Source organism: Sabethes cyaneus, chromosome 3 (assembly GCF_943734655.1).
Source record: "Sabethes cyaneus chromosome 3, idSabCyanKW18_F2, whole genome shotgun sequence".
NCBI classification, from domain to species: domain Eukaryota; kingdom Metazoa; phylum Arthropoda; class Insecta; order Diptera; family Culicidae; genus Sabethes; species Sabethes cyaneus.
The window spans coordinates 61,871,667-61,892,870 of NC_071355.1; the positions used below are offsets into that span (position 1 = coordinate 61,871,667).

The window sequence follows — 21,204 nt, forward strand, 5'->3', positions numbered from 1 at the left end:
ACTGAAAAGCGACTATTAAAGCATATTATTGAAATTACGCAACTGACTTGATTTCTAAAATTCGTCGTGCCGTTTTAAAATCCATCCATCAACATTTTTCATCGTCCGAACTAAAAATCACATATTTTATTGATCGCGTATGATAGACAACAAACTAAACTTGTTTTGCATTGTGTGTCATAAAAATGCTGATATTTTTAATAATTTGTGTTGGATAGGACGGGAATAGGCAATTACGACAATGTAGCAACATACCCTAATTTGATCAATTAAAAATACTTGCAAAATGTGCACCGTGAATCGTAGGATTTTACAGAGAAAAAATCGAACACTTTCTTCGAGCCCATTGATCTGTTCTCTGTGCCTGTACTTGAAAGTATTATTTTTTTGGCGGCAAAATAGTATAAGAAATCAAAGCTACAAAGCGATAATTTAGTTACTGGAATTTGTCTGACAAACGCACCACATTTTCTTGTTCAATACTAAATTTTAACTTTAGATGTGATGTTACAATAACACATCTACTTTCATTACAATAACACAACACTGTGTAATGCACTGATCAAATAGAATAGATCAAACGTGAATGGCCCTGCAGATCACTGCAAAAAGGATTTTCGGCATATTTCTTTGTTAGTTGTACCTAAGCTTAAAATCAATTTTAAATAGTAGTTCAGTTGGCAATTTCATTTAAAAAATACTTCGATTAAGGCAGTATACTGCCACGTCTTTATTTTTCCTGATAGTTCAATTGCGCTGAGCTAACAAGAAGCAATAGCATTATTGCTTAGCTCGCAGATTACTCCTAGAAAATCACTCAATGCGCGGTTTTGTAGTGATTGGTCAAATTGCTGAAAAAAGTTTGGTTTTAATTAATACGACACATCTTTTCAAAACCTAGATTTGCCTTACCCCATTGAACACAATAGTTGGCACAAAACTCGGTGAAATCAGCTGGGTACGACGTTCAGCTTCCAGCTGTAGTTGTCTACCAAGATCACCATCCACGCAAGCCTGCGCTGCATTTAGATTTACACCGGATCTGAAGGCGCACTGTAAAATGAAAAAAATTAAACGCAGTTAGTGCATCTTGATGACGCCACCCAAAACCCCATCGGAAAACTTTTATCAGCGAGTTTAATTTTGTGGACTTTTATATAATTCAGCTACTACAGTAGCTGGTTAACAACCAATAGCTCGCTTTTCTTACCTCATAACCACGCGGATCTGCATTGAAGTGCATCTGGCAAGCCACGTACGAAACCTGTCTATCCTGCTCTGGAAGGTAGTTCAGGACGCAGGATTGGATCCGATTTCCCTCGCATTCCAGCGGACCATGCTGGCACTCAAAGGACTCGCCATTGTTGATGCTCTAGAAGTATCAGTAAAAAATCAGCCGCTTATTCTTAATTACCTATTCTTTGTTTGGCTATAGGTATACTATATGATTATTTGCAGAGTATTTCTTATCGCTAGCGGTAAAAATTGGCACCCGATAAGAGTTTTAGAAAACAGCTGCGGGTCATTAGCACTCATTAAGTAATTCGTTCTGGTTATTCATGAGCTGTTTAATTTGCAAGCTGCAATTTAAATTTTTAAGTAATATCTGGATCCATTAACTACCAGAAATGGTATTACTTATTTTAAATTTGGCAGTTTGAGTATAAACTTAAGACTTAGTATTACATATATAATTATTGTTTGAAAGCAAAAAATTATTGCTCCCAAAAGTCTTCTTAATGAGAACGTTCCTTTATCAATTATTGAATTCAGTTTTCTAAAATTTCATTCTCATCGTTCCTGATTTTCGGGCAAGTTGCAAGTAGTATATCTACAAACTCAATACCTAGTCAATATATTAAAGAAAGGTCTTCTACGATATATAACTAAAGAAATTGGGTTCGGATATTGGTTTTCGGGGAAATGTTATAGAACTAATAAAATAATGATGAAAAACAGGAGTTCCTGAATATTCACTCAAAAAGATGATAATAGAAATGTTCTTCACAAAAATTCACAAAGATTTAGAAATTTATAAATAAAAGTATGAATACTACTACTATAAAAGAGTTTCTTAGTATGTTTTGAATCATTTCGTCATTCATATTTTGATAATTCATATTTTGAACATGTTACTCAAGCAGCACCATTTGTTGCATGAAGGGTTACGCAACTATAATTGAAACATTCAAATATGGTAGGAATTTGCATCCGTCACCTTTATTGAACTGTTATATGACTGAAAAAGCGCAAGAGGTGGAGCCTATGTGCAACTAATGAAACGCAGATGTTTCATGGAACATCATTGCGCGTTATCTAAACACAAGCAGCTATTCGCGACTACGAATGTTTTTCAATACTGTCACAGTATTACTGTGACTAACTCGTTTTTACTCACGAGACGACGAAACAGTACAGGCACTTGTGACTTACAAGGCACTGTACGTGACGTTGTACGTCAGTTAGCGTGTTAGCCGCGATTCTCAACGCGGATCTTCGGGTTTAAGGCTCCGTTCCTATGGGATAGACCGACCACGTGTTTTTTTGTCTTGACCTTGAAATGAGCTCAGGCATATACAATTTATATTTTTTGAAATGGTAGTTCTGTTACAATTGACGAAGGGAAGGTAGAAGACAGTAATGAAAATTTTACAGTGAAAGTGAAAGAGCCGAAAGGTGACAAAGGGGGGGGGGGGGGTATTAGTAGCTACGCTTAACACGTAGTCGTTATGACCAATTTTGGGAATCAATCGAGGAGTCAACCATGCCTACTCACACGCGAAAGGGTATGAGAAACATAGCATTCAACGCTTGCGCCACACACGCAGGCGTAAAAGAAACAGCCGCTGGTACTGTGTGCAGACATTCTGCTACCCACACACTCGCGCACGCACATCCTCACATCGTTTTCCTGCATAGCTTATTCACGAGTCAAAAAAACTCGTGGGGAATCAGCTGCCCCTGAGGCTGGTGGCGCACTGGGATACAAATTTTGCATTACTTTATCTTCTTCTTTTTCATCTTCGCCCTCGATTTTACTCACGGGCGGGAGTACGAGCCGTCGCAAGTAATCGGTATCAGCAGATCGGGCCGCAACGACAAACGACGAGCGACGATTGTAGCTGTTAGCTAAACACATACTCGCAAAAACTCGTTGCACTGCATGAAGAAATAAAAGCGGGAGTTTTAAAGGTATGCTTATGCCGGCGTGTTCGTTAGAATGAATACGCGCGTGAGAAAATTAGACCACACGAGGGTGGGCTTCGCAACACTGGTTGTGACTCCTACCTTTTGTCCAATGCGGGAAGGTGCATAGATGGAGGAAGAGGCACAATTTGTGTCTATAACTCAACCCACTGGAGTTTGAAGATGCGTCACTCGCTTAATAACGGGGTTGTGTTGTGCAGTCTCCTTTTGTCCAGCACCTATATGGTTCAGTGGTACATTAGTACCAGCGAGCCACATGCCTTGGCGGGTGTTGTGGGTTCGAATCTGGTTATAATTCCATATTATAGCTTGGTTCGAACCATGCACCTTCCATCGTTGGACAAAAGGTAGGAGTCACAACGACTACTTGTTAAGTGTAGCTAGTAATACTCCCCCTCCCTCTCTCACCTTTGTTTTTGTACCCAGATGGACATTGGGTTAAAACACCACTGCGACACTGCGACTCAAGACAAAAAAAAACACCTGATTGGTCATAGCCTCATACCATTTTCAAAACATTGGCGTTGATGGCAGTAAACGAAACTTAATCAATTTCGTTTCGAACTTTCAACGTGTGCGAGATAACAAAAGCTAAAATACTTCCTTCCGTTTTTTCTCATCCAAAACCCTGAACAATATCACCAACACTGTCATTGCGAATAAACCATTCAATTTCCATTGGACACTGAGATAAAATTAGATTAATTTCAAAAGAGACGTAAAATTTCAAATCAAAATGCGACCCATTGTGCGTGATAACGATTTACCTTCGTTTATCTCGACACGCGCATGGATTGGTATACGAACAGACGTAATAGAAAATAGAATTTACCAAATATGCCACGATATGCCAGGCTGCAAGTCACGTTTTGTCACTATATGTCGTGGAATACGTAAAATTGATTTATTTCATTTGTTTAACACGAGTTCAACATATCAATGATGAGCTGTCCGTCCTGACAAAACTGTCGAAATTATCAATTGTCGAATTGAAATACACGAAAACTGATAGCAGATGAATAAAATGAAACACGAGCGCATTTCCTTCTAAAGAATTGCCAGTAATTCCGATGTTTCGATAATCTATCTGAATGAGAAAAACTGCCATTAACAGCGTAGTGGAGAACGTCCAAGGCCGTGTGGCACCGAATCGACGTAATGAATGGTATGACGAGGAATGCCAGCAGATATTGGCTGAGAAGAACGCAGCGCGGGTACAAATGCTGCGTAGAGCCACCCATCAGAATGTGGAACGATATAAACAGAAGCGAAGACAGCAAACCCGACTCTTCAAGGAGAAGAAGCGCCACCAAGAGGAGAAGGAGTGCGAAGAACTCAAGCAGCTGCACGACACATGGAAGTTCTATCAAAGATTCAACGAATCTCGCAAGGGGTTTGTGCCGCGGGCCAAAATGTGCAGAGATGAAGATGGAGGTATCTTGACTGACGACCGTGCGGTGATCAAAAGGTAGTAGCAACACTACGATGAACACCTGAATGGTGTGCAGGCGGAAGACCATGATAGCGGAGGAAGTGATCACATTGGTGTAGTGAGCAGCGAAGATGTGCCACCCCCATCGATAAGGGAAGTTAAAAAAGCCATCCAGCGGCTGAAGAACAAAAAAGCAGTGGGAAATGATGGCATTGGAGCGGAACTTAATAAAATGGGCCCGGACAAGTTGGCCGGCTGTCTGCATCAACTGATTGTCAATATTTATGATACGGAACGGCCTATCTACAAGAAAGGTGATAAGCTGGATTGTGAGAACTACCGAGCGATCACTATCCTGAATGCCGCCTACAAAATGCTTTCCCAAGTAATCTTCCATCGACTATCGCCAATAGCTAATAGATTGGTGGGAAGTTACCAGGCCGGCTTCATGGAGGGTTGGTCTACAACGTACCAAATCTTCACCCTGCGGCAGATCCTCCAGAAGTGCCGCGAATTCCGAGTCCCCACGCATCACCTGTTCATCGATTTCAAAGCCGCATATGATAGCGTAAACCGACAAGAGCTATGGAAAACTTTAGACGAAAACGGCTTTCCGGGTAAGTTTACTAGACTTATCATGACTACGATGGATGGGATCCAGTGCTGTGTGAGAATCTCGGGTGGATTGTCGGACCCATTCGAATCTCGCAGGGGACTTCGACAAGGAGATGGAATTTCCTGCCTGCCATTCAACATTGCGCTTGAAAGTGTTATAAGACGAACGGCGATCGAAACGCGGAGCACGATTTTCTATAACTTCAGTCAAATTATCTGCTTTGCTGACGACGTGGATGATGTCGGCAGAACATTTGAGGCGGTGGAAGATCAGTATACCAGACTAAAACGCGATGCAGAGAAGATTGGATTGAAGATAAATACGTCAAAAACGAAGTATATGCTGGCGAGGGGGACCGAGTGCGACAAGGCCCGCTTGGCAGTACCGTGGCAATCGATGGGGATGAGTTCGAGGTAGTCGACGAGTTCGTATACCTTGGCTCACTGGCAACAGAGGACAACAATACCAGCCGTGAGATTAAAATGCGTATTATCAGTGGAAGTCGGGCCTATTACGGACTCCACAAACAATTGCGGTCCAATAATCTGAGCCCCCGTACAAGGTACACACTGTACAAAGCGCAGGTTAGACCGGTTGTCCTCTACGGGCACGAAACGTGGACACTGCTAGAAGAGGACCTACGAGCACTCGGAGTTTTCGAACGACGGGTGCTAAGAACCATCTTTGGCGGAATGCAAAAGAGCGGTGTAACAAGACGAAGAGGAGCACAGCGAGCGAGATGCAAGACCAAGTGGAGCGAGGTCTGGCGTGCACAAGAATGGACCGAAATAGATGGAGAAATTATACTGCGCAGGTCTTGTCGTAAGATGTTAGGTTAATTAAGTAAGTTTAAGTCCAATATTATGTCCCATTTCCAATTCCTATTTTATCTCTATAATTTCAACACCAATTTGACATATAACCTCAAGTCCAATTTTGAGTTCAATTTGAAATTCAATTTGAAATCCAATCTCTAGTGCAATTTGAACTGAAGTAAAAATTTAAGTTCAATTCAAACTTAAGCCTTATTTTGTTCCGATTTTTTTTTCGCTGTACGTTTTTATTCGGGTATCAATAATTTTTGTTTTCTTTTTTAACTTTTTTATCGTTTAAAGTATTCTAATAAGACGCTCAAATAAACAATAGTTCATTTTTCAGCTACGATTTTAAGAACAATTTAAACTATGTTTTAAAATCCCATTTCAAGTATTTTTTTTTTCAGGTATGATTTCAATTCGAATTTGAAGCCCAAATTCCACTTCAATTTTGTGTTCAATTCGAAGCTCAATTTCCAATGTAATTTAAGGGCAGGTTTCAAGTCCTAATCGGTCCAAGTTTAAGTTCAACTTCATGCTCAATTTCAAACCAATTTCGAGTCAAAATTCAAGTACAGTTTCCAGTCCAGTTTCAATTCTGAGTACAAGTTCAAATCCAGATCTAATTCCCGGTTTAATTCCAAATCTAGTCTCAATCTCAAGTCCACTTTGGTGCCTTGGCTGGGGCACGTGTCCTGTCTGTTCGGTGAAATTTAATGTAAACAAAATCCTCATAGTGTAATACGGAAGTCTGGAATTTTTGGCCGGTATTCTTGCGATAAGGAAATTAATTGCGTAAAAATACATTTGCAGCCCTACGATAATTTGATTTTTCTAGACCAAAACATGCTTCTGAAAGTTCAGTGCCCCGGCATCTGTTTGTGTCTGGGAACACCAATGCTCCTAAGCCATTTTCCAATAACTAATGGCATGGGGCATGAGGGACAACGTGCAAGGCGCACCCAAGTCCTAAACTCTGCGAACTGTCCGGAACTGCACACAATTGGGTATTTTAATTTTCCCAAAAAAGTGGATTTTTCTATCTCATTTGATAGCCCGTCGTTTCCTGAATCTAGCAGTTCTTTTTATATTTCAATTAAGTCAATATTCGATTAAAAAATTAATAAAAATCAAAACTGGAATGATTTGCTGTTTGACAGATATCAACCAAGCCGATTGATTAACTTGATGTCAGAAGTTCTCTCCCTCTCTTCTATCTCTCTGATAGAGCTCTTCATTTTAACCGAGCTTTTAAAGCTCTCATATGAAACCTGTATCGTTCGATGACCATAGTGTATCTATTCACTGTGTTGTCTAAGACGAGCTAAAAAGAAAAGTGGTTTACTTGTAAGCTATCGTCTTATTCCAAAATTTTTTTTCAAATATAAAAAAATGTTTTTTCATTACTTCCATTAGTCAAATTCGGAAAAGTCTTCATGTAGCGATTGAATGGCATCATATCTTGTCAGAATATGCGGAAATGTATATACCACTAAAATACCCAATTGAAAAGTATTAGGCAATCGTTGAATTTGATGGAAGAGATGAGACTTAAAATCGCAACAGGAAGCCCAATCATATAATTTTCCTGTGCCTATCTCGAAGTCATTGAACTTCAAAAAGGAATCAAGTTTGATCATTAATATAATAGCACAATCAGTGAGCACTTTGTCATGTTTGCCTAATTTTTAGCAGTTACAGCCTTTTTTAAATGAAACGCGACTCTTATTCGGCATTTATATTCAAGCAGTATTGAGCAATTTAGTCGTTATTATTTGGGAATTTACGTTCAGCTAAAGATAACCATTGCAGAAAAGTACTTTCAGGTGTTGAAAACCGATTCATTTTTATCAAAAAAAAAATCAATACTCATTATCTCACTTTACCGAAATTATATACAAACGAGAGATAAAAAAGTTTAGACTGCTTAACCCTCGAATGGGTAAGGCTGTTTATAGACCGACTTCGCTTTTAGAGCCTCAGAGCCACATAATTGCTACATATATTATGAATCGATTAGTATCCAAACCAACAAAATCCGATCGTAATTTGCAGAGCTATTAGCGTTCAAAATCTTTCATGTTTTTGTGATGGTCTAAAATTTAAATTATGGGAAGACACCCTCCAACGAGACGTAGCCCTGCGTCAAATCTTTTAAGCTTATCGCTCACTCAATAGCGGTAATAGCAAAAGGTTATCCAGAGCAGGTTACTGCAAGCACCCGGGCGATATCACAATAGATCTACAGTCTTGGCTGCAGTCTTTGTGAAAAAATTATAAAATTGTAATGAAAGGTTCCAAAACAATAGACACATTCCAGCGTTACAGGACACTTTCCCTACAATGTAGATCGGTTCCTGTTTCATCAAATCCTTGGCATCCCAGTGAAAAATGAAGTACTCTTTAAACAACTATTTTACAAGATTGTTGCCAAAAAATTGGTGAAACAGTGAAATTGTGTCCCGTAACACTGGAATGTGTCAACAGCGTCTTTACTAAAGAATGAAACAATGCGTCTTTAGTTAGGTAAAATGTTCAGTAATTTTAAACTCGGTTGTTATAATATTTTTGTGCTAACTAATAAAAATTATTTAATGCTTCAAAGTCAATTTTTTTCATACATTTTCTTCATGATCGCCTTGCTCCACAGACACAGATCAAACAACTTCAACAACATCAACCAGTTTCTCGACCAATAATCGTGAATTATCAAGCTCCATTACAGCAGAGCCTTTCAAAGCATTTTCGGCGCATAGCTCTCTGGTATCGGCTAGCTAGCTGTTCTCACATAAATATTACAATTGCTCAATGAAAAAAACAATCGCTTTGCCCTGTCTCTCTTCAAGCCGTATTCAAGCTAGCTTCAAAAACTATTGTTAAGTCTCTAATTTTTATTAGATAAAACTTACCCTTGACTTGCCGAAAGGAATGAAATCGATGTCAATAATATTTTGCATGGCTTCATAGTTCGGGGCAAGTTGATCGCTTATCCAGCGGATACTGTCCGGGCACAGATGTTCATAGTACACATCCACCTTCACCTAGAAAGGTGTCAAAAGACCTGTTTAAAGTAATCGGTTCTTATCACCTAGCACTAGCTTTTCACGTAATTCTCGATACAACTGACAACATTGTTTGTCGGTACTTTTTTTAACGTTAGCCAAATAAATACAACCATTGTTCAAATCACTTACTTGAGCCGCACTTAGCACGGCGGCTTTGATAGCCACGAGTGCCAAAACTAAAACGAAAGAATTAGCTTGCAGCATTGCTGGCGGGTTCTTGCACGTTGACCTGTTGAAACTGCGCGCGCGCGTCGGTCCCACGAAAAACAACTTCACTCTCGAGGTTACGTTTTACAGAAACACGTCAAACCAGCTCTGCAGTCACTCTGTTACTGTAATATGGTCACGGTTTGGCGAGGTCTTTATGGTCACGTTGTATAGATTAGTTGAAACTGAACCAATAACTGATTTCTTCCTTTCGGGCCTTTGCAACTTAGGCAGTACCTGCTCCGGAACAGCTGAGCTGCGCATGAGTGATATTACTACTAAACTGAGACTGTACTCCTCCGGTGAAGCTGTGCGTTGAGTTTTCAGTGATGTCAGGGTTACAGTCAGTACTTCATGGCCTTTTTTGATTGTATACATCGAATGTAAAAATGAAGTGTTGTTTAGTACTGATCGTTTCTCGTTGTAACTTGAATATATATTTGAGTTTGAATGTGTTGGAATATTAACCTTAGCTTATAAATACATAAATTAAATAAATTCTTTCAGTTGTATTTTTGGTTCAAAAGTTTAAACTGAAACAGCATTCGTGTCAGCTGATTCACTTGATCTTAAAGAATTCATGGTGTTGCTTTCATAACAGACCGACAACTTCAACCCTTTCTCTGCCAGCACAGAGTAGCATGAATTATCTCAACTTCAACGGACATTCTTACACGCAATCGAAGTTGATTGGGATCTTTTCGTGTTACACATGACTGAATCGGTGTATACTATACCTCTAGCCCATCGGGGCAGGTCGATCAGGTATGTTGACTAGCATAGACTCGGTCTACACATTCGTAAGCCGCGCAGAGTATAGATAGTAGAACCGGTGCTTGTGTTTTGTTGCGAGATACAGTCTTTTCACTCAAGTTTTCTCGCAGTTTATCTCATCGGAAAATTCATTTGGAATTATTTCCGTAACGTCTCATCGCTGCTTACCTAATCAATATGTGTGAATACATAATCATTGCTAATTCATGGTATGTGAATCTTTAATTTAACAACAAAACTTTCATTTCATTTTCATTTTTATTGGATGAAATAGATCAAATATTGGATGATTCAGCAAACAGTGTACTGGTAGCTTTAGGGACCGTGCAATAATTACGTAAGGCCTTTTTCCTCATTTTTGAACCCCCCCTCCCCCCTATATAAGATTTTGTAAGATTTTGGCCAATCCCCCCTCCCCCCGTACAAATTCTTAGTAAGATTTTTTGAAACATCAAAATTCAAGTTTTATTTAAAAAGATAGACATTGAAAGAATATTGAAAAAGTCAACAAAGTTCTAACAAGTTCATAAAAACCAAAGTTCAAACAAATTCATAAAAAAAACAAATAATATCAATTATCTATTGTAAATCCCTTAATCCCCTCACGAACAGAACGTATTTCAGCATTGAGGTTGTCAATAAATGTTGGTGTATGCTCAGAAACTCACTAGCGTTCACTTAATTCGCATTGATCCAATCTAAATCGTCTGAAAACGTGTCTTCGTCAAGTAGTATACAAAGAACTGCTTTGCCTTTTCTAGATGACACACGACATGGTCTTATGTTGGAATTGGCACTACGTTGCGTCTAATGTACAGATCTGTAATGACCGCGGTTTCCTTTGAAGCAAAATACAGACCCCACTCTGGCCACATACGGCAGGCAAGATATTTGGGAACAGAAGAACTATATATCCCAAGAAACACTTTTGTTGTATAGTAGCTTATCAAGCACTTGTTCCATTGGTACAGCTATACATTAATTGTGTAAGCTACTTTTAAACAAAAATATTTCTCGTGATATCATAAGGGATTGCGGCTGCCTTGCGGGATTGAGATAGGAAATTACAACGAAATATGTTGGAATGATCCCGGGCAATCTGTAGAAACGAATTTGGTGAATTTCACATCGTTCTGCATAAATAGTATGAGCGCCAAAGCGCAAGTGGATACAGTTTATACTGATTTGAAGGCCGCTTTTGATACCGTTAATCATACTATTCTTTTAAGCAAGTTGGAGAAACTTGGGTGTACCACAAGATCGTGGAGATGGTTGGAAACTTACCTTACGGATAGGCAACTCTTCGTACAACTTGGCAACTGCCGGCCTGCCGCGTTTACAAATGCTTCTGGTGTGCCACAGGGTAGCAATTTGGGACCATTGCTATTCTGTATCTACATAAATGATGCAGCGTTACTACTCAATGAAGATGGAAGGCTTTTCTTCGCTGATGATCTGAAAATCTATCTTGAAGTCAGAAGAATCGAGGACTGCAGAATGTTGCAGAAGCTTCTGGACTTGTTAAGTGACTGGTGCGTAAGGAATCAATTGTTACTGAGTGTGGAGAAATGTTGCGTCATCAGTTTCCATCGCATTAGAAGCGCAATAGAGTTCGATTACGAAATTTCCGGATCAAAATTGAATAGGGTAGAACAAATGAAGGACCTTGGAGTAGTACTTGACGAGAAACTCACCATGAAGTCCCACATTTCTGCCATCGTTGACAAGTCCAATCGTAGTCTTGGGTTCATATTTAAGATTGCTGGTGAATTCAATGACCCGATCTGCTTCAAAGCTCTCTATTGCTCTATTGTACGGTCAACGCTGAAATTTGCGAGCATCGTTTGGAACCCGCACGAGTTTATCTGGTCCGCCAGACTGGAAAACGTACAGCGAAAATTTGTTCGACATGCACTTCGTCACCTTCCGTGGAGGGATCAGCAAAACTTAACACCGTACGAAGACCGCTGTCGTCTGTTGGGTTTAAGCACGCTAAGTCGACGTAGAGAGGTTTCGCAATCGTTGTTTGGCTGCAAGCTTTTAACTGGCGAATATGATGCACCGGACATCCTATCGCAAATCGGACTCTACGCACCTTCAAGAGTCTTACGACCCAGAATGATTCTACAGGAAGACTCCTATTCAACGCAATATGCTGCCAACTCTCCCATCGCTTCCATGATCAGACAATTCAACTGCTTTGCTGACCTTTTTATTTTTGACGAACCATCACGCATTTACCGCTAACGAATTCGTGCACTTGACAATGTAAATACTAACAATTAAGTAACTTTTAAGTATTCATTTAGACCCAAATTGTCCTATGAATTATACGAATAAATTATAAATTATAAATAATAGCATAAACCGATGACATCAGAGACTCTGGAACAAGTAGGCCAACTGCTGTTTCCTAGAGTGGACAAGGCTAAAATACTCAGCAGGTTGCTATGCATTTCCTTGCAGCATGAAAGATTTCGACACTTCACAACTTACCTCATCAATTTAAAAAATTTTGTAATAAATAACATAAGTTGCTATTAAAAATGTGACTTTTTCATAATTTTTTCGTGTGTGAAAATCTTACGTAAGAAATGATTAAGCCCCCCTCCCCCCCAAATAAGATTTTGTAAGATTTCGCGCAACCCCCCCTCCCCCCATAATGCCTTACGTAATTAGTGCACGGCCCCTTACGAGTGTAACGACTATATTCATATACCGTTACATAAATATCAAATAGTTTTATGATGATAAATTATTCTAATTCCAAAATGGTAAAACATATTTGAACTATTGTCACATCCACTTATTCTGTGCATTATCAGTTTAAATTCTTTGCAATAAGTAATAAATTTTTTTTAATGTACATAATTTTAAACAATTAACAATTATATTTTTATTAATTAAAACTATTAAGCAATTATAATTACTGCAGTACATTCAAGTCTTTTTTTACACGGGGATACAAAAAATGTAGATAAATCGCGGTAATTCAAAAAATGATGTAAAAAACCGTGTTAATTCAAAAATCGTCATAAAATAACCGCGTGAAATCAAAAATCAAAAAATTAACCGTGTAAAAAGAGACTTGAGTCGGAAAATTGCGATTTTCGGCAAAAATTATGTTATAGTGTCAAATTAATTCTGGAGTATAAAAAGTGTTATCTATACCTATAAAAATGGATTTCTGTCTGTCTGTCCGTATGTTCCTTATAGAATCGAAAACTACTGAACCGTTCGGCGTGAAAATTTGCATGTAGGGGTTTTTGGGGCCGGGGAAGGTTCTTATGATGATTAGAGACCTCTCCCCCCTAAGAGGGGGGACTCCCATACAAATGAAATACAAATTTCTGCATAACTCGAGAACTAATCAATCAAATGGAACCATATTTGACATGTGGGTGTTTTTGAGGGCAAGAATTTTTTCTATGATGAATCAGGACCCCTTACCTTTTAGAAGGGGGGGCTTCCATACAAATGAAATGCAAATTTCCTCATAACTAGAGAACTAATCAAGCAAATGGAACTAAATTTGGCGTGTGGGGGGATTTGGAGGCAGGAATTTTTTATGATGGTTTGAGACCCCTCAGCCAAGGTTAGTCAAGAGAGGTTTTCTGATGTTCAAATTTGTTTTTTACCCCCGCTGGGTTACCCTTGACGATCACCGAAATTTTCAAAGCGGAAACTGTTGAATGTTTCAACAACGTCGATGGTTGCTAACCAATCGTTCCGCGCACTTCTGTTCTACAAACTGTGAAAACTAGATCACCTATTTTAACTCACCTTGCCCTCAGCCTTGTGGTAGGGGGATAAGGACTCTCATACAAATACAACAGAAATTTTTGCGTAACTCGAAAACTAATAGAACTTGAGTAATTTTAGACTCTTTCATAAAACATTAGTCAATAACAAGAACACCAAGAACTATCAATAGTAACATTAGATGATTAAGGGCGAGACGGACACAGGCCGCGAGTGTTGCCGGCGACCTGCCGTCGGAAGCACCGGCCACTGTGGGGAGGGGGGGCGGCAGCTCCCCGTAGAGATCACCTCCATCTACATTTATTTATTTTCCTAGATCTACTGACCTGACCTCTGTTACTTTCCTTCAGTTGGGTCACCCCTGTGAAATGGTGCATCCCGCGTAAGGTTTTTCGCGAAATGGTATTTTGCAAAACTCTATATTCCGCGTTATGGTAAACCGAGAATTGGTGTTCCGCAAAATGGTATTCGGCAAAATGGTTTGTAATGATGGCGAATATTTAAATGCTATCCGCTTTATTTTATCAGGCTAAGCCATGGGGGGAGTTGTTCTCTACTTTACTGTGAGGAAAATTTGTATATTAAAAAAAACCATGAACTCCCCAGAAACTTGCAAAGCTCGAGATTGTGACAAAGGTCATCCGAGACTCACGATTTATGTACAACACAGTTTAATTTGGGGTAATACGAAATTTGTTGGGTCAGCTAGTAGGGTAACCAACCTATTTTGGACCCCTTCAGCAGCTGTACATAATTTGGGCACTTCCATTTGATTTTGCTGTAAGTGTCCAAATTATGTACAGCTGTTGAGGGGGTCCAAAATACGTTGGTTACCCTATATATAATAAAATTTAACGATTTTGAAATATGTTGTTTTCAAAAACCGTCAATTTTCAGCAAACTTAGCACCTCACAAAGCATCACACTTAGAGCTTTCAGATGCACTAAAAAACTGCGATGACCAAAGTTGTTTTTTAAGTTAAAATTTATAAAAATTTCTTTTTGATTCTAAGTGACCTGTGGCGGACTTCATTGATTTAAACAAAATTTCTTTCAGTGTTGTTTAATTTTTGTTTTTTTGACAATTTTGGCCGCTCCAACAATCGGTAGGCAACATTGTGAAAATGATCGGATTGCGCTAATAATGTTTTTTCCATTTTGACGTAGGACTACGTCTTTGATTACTATACTGGGACTGGGTAGCACTTTGTGAAAACGAAAATAAAAGTGTAACGTTTGAATGAAAGATTTCAAATGCTAATAACTACTAAACTACTGAACGAAACTGAATAATTTATATGTCGTTGGATAGATAAAATGACCAGCAATTTTATGGGGGATTAGAGACCAATTTTAAGGAGGGTGTAAGAGGGGGGGCTCCCATACAAATGAAACACAAATTTCCTTATAACTCGAAAACTAATCAAATAGAACCAAATTTGGCATGTGGGGGTTTTTGGAGGCATGAATTTATTTTATGATGGTTTGAGGATAAAGACTCATACAAATAAAACAGAAATTTTTGCGTATGAACCAGATTTTCTGCTATGTAACAAGCGGTAAGCTGTAAAAGTAAACTAGTAAAATCTTCTCGGAGCAAAAGACAGTGAATCGACGCCGCTAACCTACGTGCCAGCTGCCATTCATGTCAAAAGAAAAGGACATTCGAATGGTACGTCATATTTGCGATGAACGTGCGTTGCCTTTAATATTTTTTGCAACCAATGGCCCTTTTAAAGGCAACAAGCCAGTTAAAGTAAGATTATTGAAGCATGTCAAACTACGCATAATCATATTCAACACAATAATCTGTGGGCTGGTCATTCATTACTATTTCAACCTTTATGATGCACACAAGTGATTTTTAAAAGAAATCTATATGTCTCATTGGTTGCAGGCCTTGTATCTATGAACCCCCGTCCACGTATTTTCAAAGCAACCATTGCATTCAATAAAGAATTGAATTTGAATATTTCGCTCTTTTAAAAATTCAATTAAACAATGGCACTAACAGATTCTTATAAACATACATATGCCTGAAATGCAGTTTACATTAGTCCTTGATCTAATGCTCTGATATAGTCATACATCACTCTTTTGTACAACCCTTAGGGCTGTATACCTTGTAGTTTTTTATGCAAATGTCGACGAAAGATGCCTAAATTTTGATTTTCACGCCAAATAATTCTATAAATAGTCCTGCGTTCTGTTCAACAACACTCTTGAGGAGGTGATCCGAGTATGAAATTGCCCAACATAGCTCTAGCCATCCCAAGCCCCTACCTAGCGCCTCCACATGGGCATACCTCGAAATACTTCAATTTGTATAATTGAGTAGCCAAGCTAGGATGTGCGGGATCGTGTGGTTTTTAGTTCCACAACCTTACAACTGTAGTTTTAAGCACCAATGGAACCACACGACTTTATTCTCAAGTGTTATATTACTTAAACTGATGGTTTTGGTAGTTGGTGTTTCTAATCTCTTTTCGGAGAGCGAAATAAGGCGCTATATCCTTGGCCAATTGCAGCCTGGCTTCTGGCCTAAATGCCATTAGTTCATCCCCGAGGGTCCGAAGTACCACTTAACCTTAACTTATTAGCAAAGATACTCCCAATGTAAATAAATCATTATCTATTTGTGAAGCGTTTGGTACTCAGAGGTTCAGGCTTTCCTTCCTCTTGATTTAAAGGTGCTTAATGGAATTGGGTATTATTTCTGGTTCCACTTGATTCCTTGGAATTCTCTCTGCCGTACATGCTGAGCAGTTGGCCTGGCTGTTGATAAGAAAAATGTTTGATTCAAGTAATTGTAATTTGCCAGGATGCTTTCAAGGATTGGCTGCGTTAGAGTGAGATTAGATTAGACAACGCGTTCTTGAGGAGGTGATCCGACGAGCGGGCATCGAAACGAGAGACACGATTTGCAGCAAGGGTAACCAACTCCTAGGCTTTGCAGATGACTTTGATATCATAACCAGGAACTTGGCGACGGCGGAAGCAGTCTACGCCAGACTGAAAGCGGAGTCTAGGAGGATTGAGCTAAAAATAAATGCATCAAAGATCAAATGCATAAAAGGTAGAGGCTCGCAAAGGAAACAAACGTGTGCCTCCCTCGGACGGTAACCATTGACGGCGACGAATTAGAAATGGTAGGTGATTTCATGTATTTGATATCGCTGATGATGGCCTCGGACAACAACACTAGTAAGGAGATCCAACGCCATGAATGCGCCAAGCGGGAAATCGGGCCTACTTGGCTATTCGCAAAACGCTTTGATCAAGAAGCATGCACCGTCGTACGAAGCTGACTATGTACAAAGTTCTTATTAGATCAGTATTTTGGAAACTGCTGCGATACCATTTGGCGGAGCACAAACTGAACGCGGAGAGTGGCGGAGGCGTTTGAATCACGCACTAAAGACACTGCTGGTAGAGATTCCTACCGTACATTTGGCAAAAGTCGCTAGGCTTTGGGGGCCGGATATGACGTAAGGATGCCGCATGACTGTGCGGCGAAAACAGTTCTCCATCAACGCTACAGGAATCAGAATACGTGGGCACGTTGTCCCGATGTTTCTGGAAAATTTACCGGAGTGTGCAAATTTGATATATAGTAGCATGTACCTCTATAAAAAAGCCCATCTGGTACTACTCTATAAAAGTACGAAACGACGACGAAACCATAACTAAGAGAGCACGATCGCCTTATTGTAAATGGAACAAGCCATACCTTTCTTCCACTCCTCCGATAGTTTCTCCTCTTCCCAAAATCCTTGAACTTATCCAGTGAAGTGCCATTGTAGTTTCTTGCCACTTTTGTAGAGTTCTGCCAGGGGTCGATTCTTTCTGGTGGCTCCATAAGTTTTCAGATGTCCGATTTCTCATCGGATCTTTGCAAGATTGAAAGCCTGGGGACACGTAGGGAGCGTATCTTGGTCAGGTTCGAGAAAACCGCCATCGATGAAAATATGGTCGATTTGGTTCAATGTACGTTGGTCAGCAAATCTCCTGGTGGCTTTGTAGATATGTTTGCGGGGAAAGAAAGTGCGTCTGATCACCAGGCCTCGGGAAGCTGCACAGTTCAATCATCACTGGCCGTTGTCGTTCGTATCGGTGCGGTATGCAGGCTACAGAGCCCAATCTCCGATATATACATCGCTTTCAAGCCAACCTGGGCGTTCAATCCTCCACTGAGGCAAATTTCCGTATACTCTTTATGTGTGAAACTACATAATTTTTTGCAATTAGATCTGACAAATAACATATATGTGTGAGGCACATAAATATCATTTCAATCGCCATGAATAACATTTATGGCCCCATTAAAAGTATGTACAAGAGCACATGATTTACGACTGTAGGATATGAAACATAATTTTTATAGCAGTTCACACATAAATATAATTTCTAAGTCATATACATTTTGTGGGGTGCCTCATAATAAATAAGAAATTTCATTTGATATTTATATTTAAGCAAATAAATAAAATGTTTTAAGTAACATAAAAAGTATGTGTTCAGGTCCTATAATTGTTACGTTTAAAATTTTATAAGTGTCGATAACGATTTTGCTATCCTTTGGCATACAGCTACCATACGTTCTTGTTTTTGGATCTATACCTTCGTATTGACAGTGCACGTTTATGATGGTATACGAGCTTTTTTTCCTCAACATACACATCCTCTGGTTGATCACCTTCCAGTCTATCACGCGATATTGCCTTCTGCCCGTCACCTCAAGACCGTTCACAGCTCGATGGTCACTCCACTACTCTGTTAAAATTGGGCCTTGCCGTCAAGTTCTCACACCTGTCACGACAGATCTCCAGTGTCGCGATGCAAAACTTTCGGGGTTCTAGTTGATCAAACAGCATCCTGTCGCCAACCACGGAGTGCAGCAATCTGCAGTTTCAGGTAACAAGCATCCTTGTTTGCCTTACTAGGGCCACACTACCGAGCCTCGTGATGGGGTTGCAACCTTAACATTTAGTACGAGCTCAAAGAACACACGTTTCCTGCAGTAAGCCGCTCCTTACCTGGAGTGCAGACGCTTACCGGGTTGAGGAGGCGTCAAGTCGTCAAGAGACGCCCATGACATAGGAACAGACGCCTAACCCAAGGAACATTTGTGTTGTATAATAGCTTATTAAGCAGTTGTTCAACGGGAATTAGTTGTGCAATAATTTAATAAGCTATAATATTGTACCTTGCAGCAATTTTACGAGTCCTACGCAAACACGTTTTTTAATAATAATTATCCTGTACCTACTAAATACACTGAAACTATGCTTGTCAAGCAAGGAGGGGTGCAGTGGGGAGGCAATAACGACCAACTGATGGTTTAAATTGCTAAATTGCAAATATCTGTGGTAAACGGAGAAAATAACCACTAATAATTTTCGCGTGGGACTCTAAATAGGTGGAAACTCCGCAATATAACAAAAATGTTACTTGGGAAGGTTATGAAAGCTACTACTCGTGCTAGCACTAAGCATTCGTATGAGTGCCTCCTACTCTATCAGCATTGGATCTTTGTTTCCACCGGGGTTGGTCTCCGGACATCCACTATGGTTCATTTTCCGGTAGGTTCCACGAGAAATAAAAAAACCCCAATGCAACGGTCATTTTAAAGATTCAGTTTAATCGTTTTACTCCTGAATATAGGCACCATTGCCAACCCGCCATTACGCGAGTCGAAAATCTCAGGTCGAAACGATAAGCCCATTTTCACCACAGTCAATTCACCACCGAGGTTTAATAGTACACAATTCCACCGCAGCAAACTGTCAAGATGTCGCTTTACGCTGTGACATTTTGGACATTTTACGCAACCATCTTTTGCATGCACGAAGGTTAATATCCAACACAAGAGCCAAGACAGAGACAGGGAGAAAGAATCCGCAAGAATCGCCTCACACACTGACTCTGTGCCGTGGTGTGGAACTTTACTTACGGCTACACGGATAGCCAGCCATCAGCAGAACACACAGCCATCGGAACGAGAATCGCAGCCATCTCTGTGGTGCTCTATCGTTGAAGAGGAAAAATCTTTAGAGCTCCGTACCAATTCGGCAAATTTCCTGTTCCGGTTAGTGTTATAACCGTTCGGTAGTGCTTCCGGTGGCAACATTTTCGTCGGAATGTCACTGGTGAACTGTGTGTGACCCCGAAAATCAATGTTCATTGGCAGTGAAGATTTTCTCTTCGGTATAAAATTGTGAATGGATTTTTTTCGATGTGAAACATAAGTATTTTTCCTTAGTTTTATTGCTCGGAATGTTGGTTCTGTCTGACCGTCGATGTTGCGTGGTTTTTGTTGGTAATATTCATGAAAGTGTGAAGTTCGTTCGATGAAAGCATGAAAGCATTTTTCTTTACAAAAATATAAATCACCGATGGAAAGTGTGAACGAGGAAAAGTAATCTAAAAGCTAGCGAAAAAAGAGTGCGACGCATGCACCACATAGGGAAAGAAGAAAAAGTGGTATCCAGTGTGGAAGTTGTGTTGGTGAGTTGAAAAAATTGCATCCAGCGTTTTCTATAAAATAGAATGATTATCCAGTGTTAGATGAAAATAGCCTGGAAGATTAGCGACTGGGAAAGCAGACATTTGATTACATCTCGTTGAAATTAGAAACAGTCCATTAAAAATCCTGCGATTGATCACTGGAGAACTGTCATCAATAGCACACGCACACACCGAAGACGGCAGTGAGATTCCTATTTGATTGATTTTTGCTGCTGTGAGTCTGTTTCTTCTTCGTTCTGCCTGTGCCAACTGGCTGACTGCCACATTCCGGTTCTCCATGCTTGGATATTTCCGAGCTTCAGAGGACTAGCCGACGACAGCAACAGAAACGTTAGAGGACAGTGTGCAGAAGCAGAAGGGCAGTTGGTGAACGGTAAGTGTCTGAGTCATCGCAGCCACACGAGCGCACTTCCAACAGGCGCTTATCATCGCAGACTGACAAGAGCGAACTTTTTGTGCCAGGATCTCGATGGGATGCAGTTCCTGCTGGAATCGCAGTTCAATGGCTCTTGTTCAGCTTTATTTACGAGTTGAATTTAACGTAAACTTTTGTTACAGCATTTTTTGCACATTGCAGATTATATGTTGGCTCCAGTTGTCTGTACCGTAATCAACTGGTCCCCTAATTTAAATTTTGCAAATTAAATTGTCTAATATAATGTTAACAATAACAGTTGACAAATTTTTCAACAAGTTTTTCCGACAGAACATTGAAAACTTCCAACAAGTAAAATTCCAGCTGACTAAAAACTGCTTCTGCGGAGGAGCCTGGTCAAAAGAAGCGACGTACAGTATGTA

The 21,204-nt window shown here is 39.8% G+C and overlaps 2 protein-coding genes across 4 annotated transcripts in view; one reads left to right on the forward strand and one right to left on the reverse strand.

Annotated features, from left to right (window-relative positions):
* Positions 1–761: 761 nt before the first annotated feature.
* LOC128739640 (GILT-like protein 1) lies at positions 762–9,339 on the reverse strand. Its single transcript, XM_053835136.1, has 5 exons — positions 9,283–9,339; positions 8,980–9,111; positions 1,211–1,372; positions 913–1,053; positions 762–851 (listed from the first exon to the last, which is right to left on the reverse strand). Exons 1-5 carry the CDS (start codon positions 9,337–9,339, stop codon positions 762–764), a joined length of 582 nt encoding a protein of 193 aa, XP_053691111.1.
* A 10,545-nt stretch (positions 9,340–19,884) lies between these two features.
* The window catches only part of LOC128741933 (serine/threonine-protein kinase Pak), a 106,923-nt gene continuing 105,603 nt past the window's right edge, over positions 19,885–21,204 (forward strand). For 2 of the 3 annotated variants that reach the window (XM_053838058.1, XM_053838061.1), the window contains exon 1: positions 19,885–20,779. The gene's annotated coding sequence lies outside the window, so the exon portion shown is untranslated. The remainder of the gene's footprint in view (positions 20,780–21,204) is intronic. The other variant, XM_053838059.1, reaches the window with a different exon arrangement.